Source organism: Cnephaeus nilssonii (assembly GCF_951640355.1).
Source record: "Cnephaeus nilssonii genome assembly, chromosome: 14".
Taxonomy (NCBI): Eukaryota; Metazoa; Chordata; class Mammalia; order Chiroptera; family Vespertilionidae; genus Cnephaeus; species Cnephaeus nilssonii.
Window position 1 is genome coordinate 2,311,893 of NC_137085.1, and position 7,338 is coordinate 2,319,230.

The 7,338-nt window shown below is 63.7% G+C and overlaps 1 protein-coding gene across 2 annotated transcripts; it reads left to right on the forward strand.

Annotated features, from left to right (window-relative positions):
- The first annotated feature begins 1,109 nt into the window (after positions 1-1,109).
- REXO4 (REX4 homolog, 3'-5' exonuclease) lies at positions 1,110-7,093 on the forward strand. Of its 2 annotated transcripts, none has more exons than XM_079790025.1 (8): positions 1,110-1,961; positions 2,497-2,840; positions 3,848-3,985; positions 4,127-4,320; positions 4,542-4,630; positions 5,603-5,677; positions 6,002-6,076; positions 6,835-7,093. In XM_079790025.1, the coding sequence occupies exons 1-8, from the start codon at positions 1,341-1,343 to the stop codon at positions 6,955-6,957; spliced, it is 1,659 nt and encodes a 552-aa protein (XP_079646151.1). In that variant the 5' UTR covers positions 1,110-1,340; the 3' UTR covers positions 6,958-7,093. The 2 variants fall into 2 exon arrangements, with proteins under 2 accessions (XP_079646151.1, XP_079646152.1); XM_079790026.1 differs by having other exon boundaries at positions 1,130-1,931.
- The last annotated feature ends 245 nt before the right edge of the window (positions 7,094-7,338 follow it).

Sequence of the window (7,338 nt, forward strand, 5' to 3'; positions counted from 1 at the left end):
CCTCTCTCCCTCACTCCCTCCCCATTTCCCACACAGACCAGCAGTGACTTCCAACAACGCAAGTCAGATTGCATCACCCCCCCCCCCCCCCCGCCTTTAAAACAGTCGACCTTTGCCCTTGGGATACAGTGTCCAGACTCCTTCCTGTGGCCTCTGAGGCTCTACCGTCCCCCCTGCTCCCAACCCTCCCCTGCTCCCAACCCTCCCCCTGCTCCCAACCCTCTCCCAGCTCCCAACCCTCCCCCAGCTCCCAACCCTCCCCCTGCTCCCACCCCTTCCCCTGCTCACAACCCTCCCCCTGCTCACAACCCTCCCCCTGCTCCCAACCCTCCCCCAGCTCCCAACCCTCCCCCTGCTCACAACCCTCCCCCTGCTCACAACCCTCCCCCTGCTCACAGCGCTTTAGCCGCACCAGCCTTCTCTCCCTCCCTCGGGTACATCCAATGTTTTGCTGGTCCCTCTGACCCCGGGCCTTACATCCATGTTTCAGCTCAACTGTCACCTCACCAAAAAGGCCTTCCCTGTAGGACCCATCCAAGTTACCAGTTAAATCTGAATTTCAGATAAACATTACATACATGTAATTTTACATATGTGTACATGTTACAGACAGGTGTTGTTTTAGTGTAAGCACGCCCCCAACATTGCAGCCACTGCATGGGCGTCCTGCATTTTGCTGGATGCGTCAGACCTCACTGTCACCTGCGCTGTAGCTACCAGCGAGCCCGATCAGCTTGTTGCTCTGTTACGTGTGTTTCCCTGACACGGAGACTCCGCTGGGACGTGAGGAAGCAGAGGCCTGATCTGCGCTGTTTGTCAAGACGCGGCAGGGCCAGGCCTGGGTGCTGGCGATCGCTCATTGCGGTCGGTGTGTAAAGTGATGGCAGGCAGTTTGGCCCACTCTCTGCTTTGTGCCTTTGTGGTTGTTAATCCTCACCCGAGGACACTTTTCCATTTGTTTTTGGAGAGAGTGGGGGGGGGGGGGGAGACAGAGAAACTTCGATGGGAGACACATCCAATGGTTGCTCCCACACGTGCCCGCCGGGCGGGGATGGATCCAGCAACGGGGTCCGTGCCTTTAACCCGAATGGAACCCGGGACCCTGCAGGCCACAGGCCCACGTTCTATCCACGGATCAAGCCGGCGGGGGCCCTTCCTGCGCCGCTGTAGGTTCTTTCCCGGCAGCGCTGAGGGCCTTTGCAGCCCAGGGCTCTGGGACCGGGTCCCCCTTCCCGCTCCCGCCCGGCCGCCCAGCGCCCCCTGGCGGCCGCCGGCCCCGCTCCGCCGGCCCCGCCGCGGCGCCACACCGACCGCGGCCCGGGTTCGCTTCCGGCGCCGGCATGTCTCCCCATCCCGGACCTCGTGAGACCCGGGCTTACCCCGACCCAACCCCACGTCGCGGCACCGAACGCCGCTCGCTGGGGTGGCGACCCCGTGCCCGCGCGGGAAAGAGCCCCGCCGGCTCCCTCTGTGCGGAACGCGAGGCGAGGGCGCGGCTTCCCGCCGGCCGGGAGAGAGCGGCACTTCCGGGGGCTGGGACGCACGTGTCGCGAGAACGCGGGGCGCTTCCGGATTCGCTCGCCGGTGCGCGAGGCCGGCATCCCTCCGGCTGTCACCCCTCCGCCGTGCTGGCCCTGCGCTGGGTGGGCGCGTCCCGGAGCCGGGGCCGCGGGGAGGGCGGGGTGCGCCTGCCGCCGGCCCGGGGCGGTGCGGGGATGGTGAAGTCCAAGGGGACCCCCGCGCCCGCCCCGCGCGACCCCGTGGCCGAGCCAGGGCTGGCCACGAAGCTCACACGGAAGAAGAAAAAGAAAAGATTCTGGAAAAATAAGGCGCGAGAAGCCAGCAGGAAACCGGGAGGCGACCCCGCGGTTGCGCTGCGACCCCCGAGGGCCCCCGAGGCCTTTTCCCAGAACTGGAAGGCGCTGCAGGAGGTGAGGGGGCGCCTGCGCCCGTCCCCGCAGGTGGGAGACCAGGGCGCCGCGTGGGGCCTGGGAGCGGGTTCATTCGCGGGAAGAGCGGCCTGTGGGGTTGCAAACTCCTAGGAACAGCAGGAACGTGGCGGGGAGGGTCCCAGCAGGACGCGGGTTTTAAGTAAAGAGCCGATGACGGCTGCTGGGGTCCCAGCTCTTCAGACGTGCAGGCGCCGCCACGTGACCCAGCGTGTCCTGGCCTAACAGCCCCGCCAACACTGAGGGAGCCCTCCGTTATCATCTCCATTCCACAGACCCGGACATGGGCCCCGAGGTTACCTTACCCAGGGTCTCAGCCGAATGGGCAGGACCGGCAGTCTGACACTGAATCCCTGCCCTGAAGGTGGGCTGACCCGGCCTTTTTGGCATCAGTGGGCAGCACTTGCCAGGTGCTGGTCCAGGCGTGTCACTCATACATTCTCCCCTCCCCTCTGCTGTCTTCCACATGTACATACACACGTGTGTGTGTTTTTTTCAGTCTCCTGTGCGTGATGTCCAAATTAAAACTGTCGTGTATTTATTTTAGGTGTTGAAACAGAAATCACACGCCCCGGGAAAGCCTCTTGTTCTCTCTCCGCGGAATTCCAAAAAGCAGCCCCAAATTACGCAGCAGGACGGAAAAGCGGAGAGCGAGGAGGCGGGGACAGACAAGGCAGGTGGAGCGGCCCCCGCGGGCTCTGTTCCTCCAGCATCACTGCCCAACAGGAGGGTGCCGGCGCCCCCCAGGAAGGCCCGCGGAGCAGAGCGCGCTGAGAAAGCAGCCAAGAGAAGGACAAATGGTGACATTTCTCCAAAACGAGGGGACCTCAAACATAAGAAGCGGAAAGCCAAAGAGGTGACTGCAGCCCTGACCCCAGCCCCGCCCACCGAGTAAGTACCGGCCGTCTTTCCCATGGTGACCGGCGGGGCCTCCTCTGCCGCCCAGCCTGTCGTGTGCATCGCCAAGGACAAGTCCTAGCCACTGGAGCCTGTCTCCTTAAGGAGGCCGGGGCTGGGCCCACCCAGAATGAGGGCAGGGCCTGCTTCATAGCTGCTGTGCCCGGGACCAGGCAGAGCTGGGCACTTAGTGGCTCCGGGGAAGATCCGTAGAATGAACGGACGTCGAAGCCGGGAAGACCCGAGTTGGAAGCCGATTCCTGCATCTTGCTAGTTGGGTGTCTGGGGCAAGGCCTCCCGGTGGTCATCAGTGTTGTTGTCTGGGCGGGGAGGGGGTCTGTGAGATGGGACGTGCTGGCTGAGCGCCCCATGGTTACTCAACAGACCCTGTGATGGTCACTCACCTGGGAGGACCAGGGGTCAGGGCCGCCCTTGCATGGCTCAGCTGGAGGGGGCCTGCTTGTGGCCGGGCTGTGTGCGTGTCGCTGGGTTTTCGGGCAGTTGCTGAGGGGTGTGTGGAAGCAGTCTGAGGGCCGCCTTGTGTCATTGTGCGGGCCGGGCACGCTGTCCGGAAATAGAGCGGCCCCCACGGGCCCTCCCTGCTGAGGCTGAGGTCAAGTGGGGAGACAGACCATAAACTGAAGTTATTTCAGGAACTCAGTTGCTCCGGGAGGCGCGGGTCCACTAGTGGGGTCAGCAAGAGGTCCCTGGGGAAGTGACATTGAAACTGAGACGCCCTTCAGCAGGCACACACTCACCCCTGCGCTGCGGGCTGCTGCCCGTCACACTCGTGGGGTCTGGAGGGCTGACGTTTCTGTTTTCCACTCTGTTTACCTGCGGTTCCTAAATTTCAGGTAATGAGCGTATTTTCTAACTAAACAGGAAAGCGATGAAAGGATAAGTGTCCTGTGATCGGAATGGCAGGAGCAGCTGGGCACTCGGGCCAGCGCCGTGAGGGTGTCTCCCCGGCACGCACTCAGCCCGCCCCCTCTGCCTTTTAGACGAGACATCTGGTTCGATGACGTTGACCCGGTGGATATCGAAGCGGCCATGGGCCCAGAGGCAGCCAAGATAGCGCGGAAGCAGCTGGGCGAGAGGGGGAGCGGCGCGGCGCTGGTGAAGGAGCAGGCCTTCAGCGGGTACGCGGGTTGCGCCTCGGGGTGGGGGTGGCCCCTCAGGGGGAGCGCCCCTCGGCTCCCGGGGTCACGGAGCTGGTCATTGGTGGTGCCGGTCCCGGGGTCCTGCCGTGGGAGTTAAACTGGAGCCTCTGGTCCCTTCAGGCTGACGAAAGCCTTAGCCCTGGACTGCGAGATGGTGGGCGTGGGCCCCGCGGGGGAGGAGAGCCTGGCCGCCCGCGTGTCCCTTGTGAACCAGTTTGGCAAGTGTGTCTACGACAAGTACGTCAAGCCGACCCAGCCCGTGACCGACTACAGGACGGCGGTCAGCGGGATCCGGCCGGAGCACCTCCAGCAGGGTGGGTCGCTCCCAGACATGAGCTTAGAGAGGACCGGCGGGGGCGGGCTCACTCCCCTCTCGGTCCCTGTTCTGGAGCCTTCCCCGTAGCGAGGGTCCTGAGTCTCGCCTCCCCGTGTGTCCTCGTACCCGGATCTGAACTCAGCCTGTCGGCCCCTGAGGTCTGACCAGACAACGGCCGGGCTTTACTGTCGCTCCAAATCCCGTCTGGCTTGGTTTCAGGAGAAGCATTTGCTGTTGTTCAGAAGGAAGTGGCCGAGATGCTGCGGGGCCGGATCCTCGTGGGACACTCGCTGCACAACGACTTAAAGGTGCGGCTGCCCGCACCCCGCCTGTGTCCGTGGGGGTCTGTGCCTGTGCTGGGAGCACTCAGGAGCAGCATCGGACACACTTCCTGCGTGCTCCCTGTGTCCCCGCAGCCTCACAGGCATTTCCATCAGAGCTCTCGCTCTAGAGTGAACCCGGACCTAATGCCAGGCCCCTGCCCCTGCTCTAGCACCTTCCACGTAGACACAGCCAGGCCGCTGCCTCTGCAGCCTTCACCCGTCGCGGTGAACAGGGCTCCTGCGAGGTCGGGGCCCCTTCTGTTGGAAGCAGTCCGGGCGGCCACTCCCTCCACCTCGGCCGCTGGGCCCCCTCACCTCCTCAGCCTCTGTGGGGGACACATAGCAGGCGGCAGGCGAGCGGGGAGGGTCCACTCCTGGTGCCCCAGAGGGTGTGGCCTCAGGCCTCTGCTTCTGGAGGGTCTGTCCCGATGAGAACTGGGGGGCGGGCAGAACAGGAGACGGCCCTGCCTAGCTGGGTTGTTCAAACTGTGGTCCATGGAACCCTGGAGTTGGATGTTCAGGGACCGCTCCATGATGGCCGATGGCCTCCACCGCCTTTCCGAGTAAACCCTGAACCACTGGAAACTAACCTGTGCTCCGCCCACTGTCGCAGCGTTCCCACCCAGAGGCCACCTGCCCGCCGGCCTGCGCTCCCTCCTGAAGACGCCTGGGGCTGCGCGTGGCCGCCTGCGGCCCGTCCCTGGTCCTGCTGCCCCCGCAGCACCGGCTCAGATGCGGGAGCGGACAGGCTGCTGGCTGGCCGGCCTCGTCTCTGTGACTGTGCTTACTGTCGGGCATCCTCTTCAGTCAGCGTGGGAATTTCCTTCCAGAAGTTCAAATTCGCTTCAATCCCTGTTTTTATTCGTGTGTTTTGTGTTGGAATTCCTTGCAAAAAGTCACTTGAAAGAAAGGAGTTACAGCTACAAACTAAAAGTGACTGTCCCTCTTTCCTTCCAGGTCCTCTTCCTTGATCATCCGAGAAAGAAGGTTCGGGACACACAGAAATACAAGCCCTTCCAGCGGCAGGTGGAGGTACGGCGGCCGTGGGGCCGTTCTGTCTGCTGGGCCGCACCGCTGGTGCTTCTGGTCCCTGGTGGCTGGTGGACGGGTTAAAGGTTTTTGTTTGCCCTGCAACCGAACGAAAGTTTCCCTGTGGCGGAGGGCAGCTTCTGTCCACCTCCCATCTCTGAGGAGCCCAGCAGAGGGCGCCTCTGGGGTGCGCGGGGAGGGGGCTGGAGGGCCGAGCTGCAGGTGACCCCCCACCCACCCCCGGGCAGCGGCCTCCGTGGGCTGTGGGCTGGCGGGGTGGGCGGTTCCTGCAGGGCCTCTGCCCAGCGCGCTGTGCCGTCTCCCCAGAGTGGAAGGCCGTCTCTGAAGCTGCTGGCCGAGAGGATCCTGGGCGTGCGGGTGCAGCAGGCGGAGCACTGCTCGGTGAGTGGCCTGGGGCAGGCACCATGGGCCTAGCCCAGTGGTCGGCAAACTCATTAGTCAGCAGAGCCAAATATCAACAGGACAACGATTGAAATTTCTTTGGAGAGCCAAATTTTTTAAACTTAAACTTCTTCTAACGCCACTTCTTCAAAATTTAGTATTTTGTGGAAGAGCCACACTCAAGGGGCCAAAGAGCCGCATGTGGCTCGCGAGCCGCAGTTTGCCGACCACGGGCCTAGGCGACTTTAGGAGGCTGTTGCTCCATACACACTGACCTGGCACAGTGGACTCACCAGGGGTTAGGTTCTAAATGTTTCTGTTAACGGAGCACAACACTAAAAACTGTTGTAATTGGAGAAGACGACCCTAGTTAGGGCTTGGCCCAGGCCAGCCGGCCCCCTCAGCCCTCTGCGACAGGCCCTGGGGACCAGCGGAGGAGTGGGCCCTGGAACCCGTTGGCCACCACGCTGTGGTCGTCAGCCTGGGCCGCCTCTGCCCGTCAGCTTGTGCCTGGCACCAGGCTCAGCGCGCACCAGCCTCGCAGGCCTCCCTAGTGTTCACTGTGGCCCGAGGCTCCTCCCAGGAGCACGGGGCCTGCATCCTCGGCTTCCGCCTGGGACCCGGGCGCCGAGTCCCAGGATGCTCCCCACTCCCCTCCACTCACCCGGGCTCTGGCTCAGTTAGGGAACCGTGGAGTTGGCTGTCATGGGCCATGCGTGTCACCTGCTGGGACCATCATGGGTGTCCGTGTCACCTAGATTCAGGATGCCCAGGCAGCAATGAGGCTCTACGTCACGGTGAAGAAGGAGTGGGAGCGCGCAGTCCAGGACAGGCGCCCCGCCGCGGCCGCCACTCCAGACCATGGCAGGGACGACGCGTAGCGGAGCCCACCACCCCGTGGCAGCGTTTCCGTCCACAGGCACTTGTGACCAAATCACAGGACAGATGGAGTCTCCCCAGAGTGCGACAAATCGTGGCAGCGGGATGGGGCGCACGTGCTGCCGAGGGCCACCCCTTTCCTCCGATGGGAAAATCGTGTGTCCTGGCACAGCCAGCAGGTGGCGCTGGGACCCTTGTGGAGGCCGCCCATGTGGCAGCCGAAGCAGCCAGGTGTTCGCACCTTCCTCCGAGGAGGCCCCTCCCCTCCGCCACAGCAGTGGGAGGTCGGCAGCTCCGCCACGGCCTCGCCGAGTTCCTGTGGCCGCCCCTGGACTGGAGCCGGTGGCAGTGTTCCTCCCTCCCGCCCCACCGGCGCCAAGTTT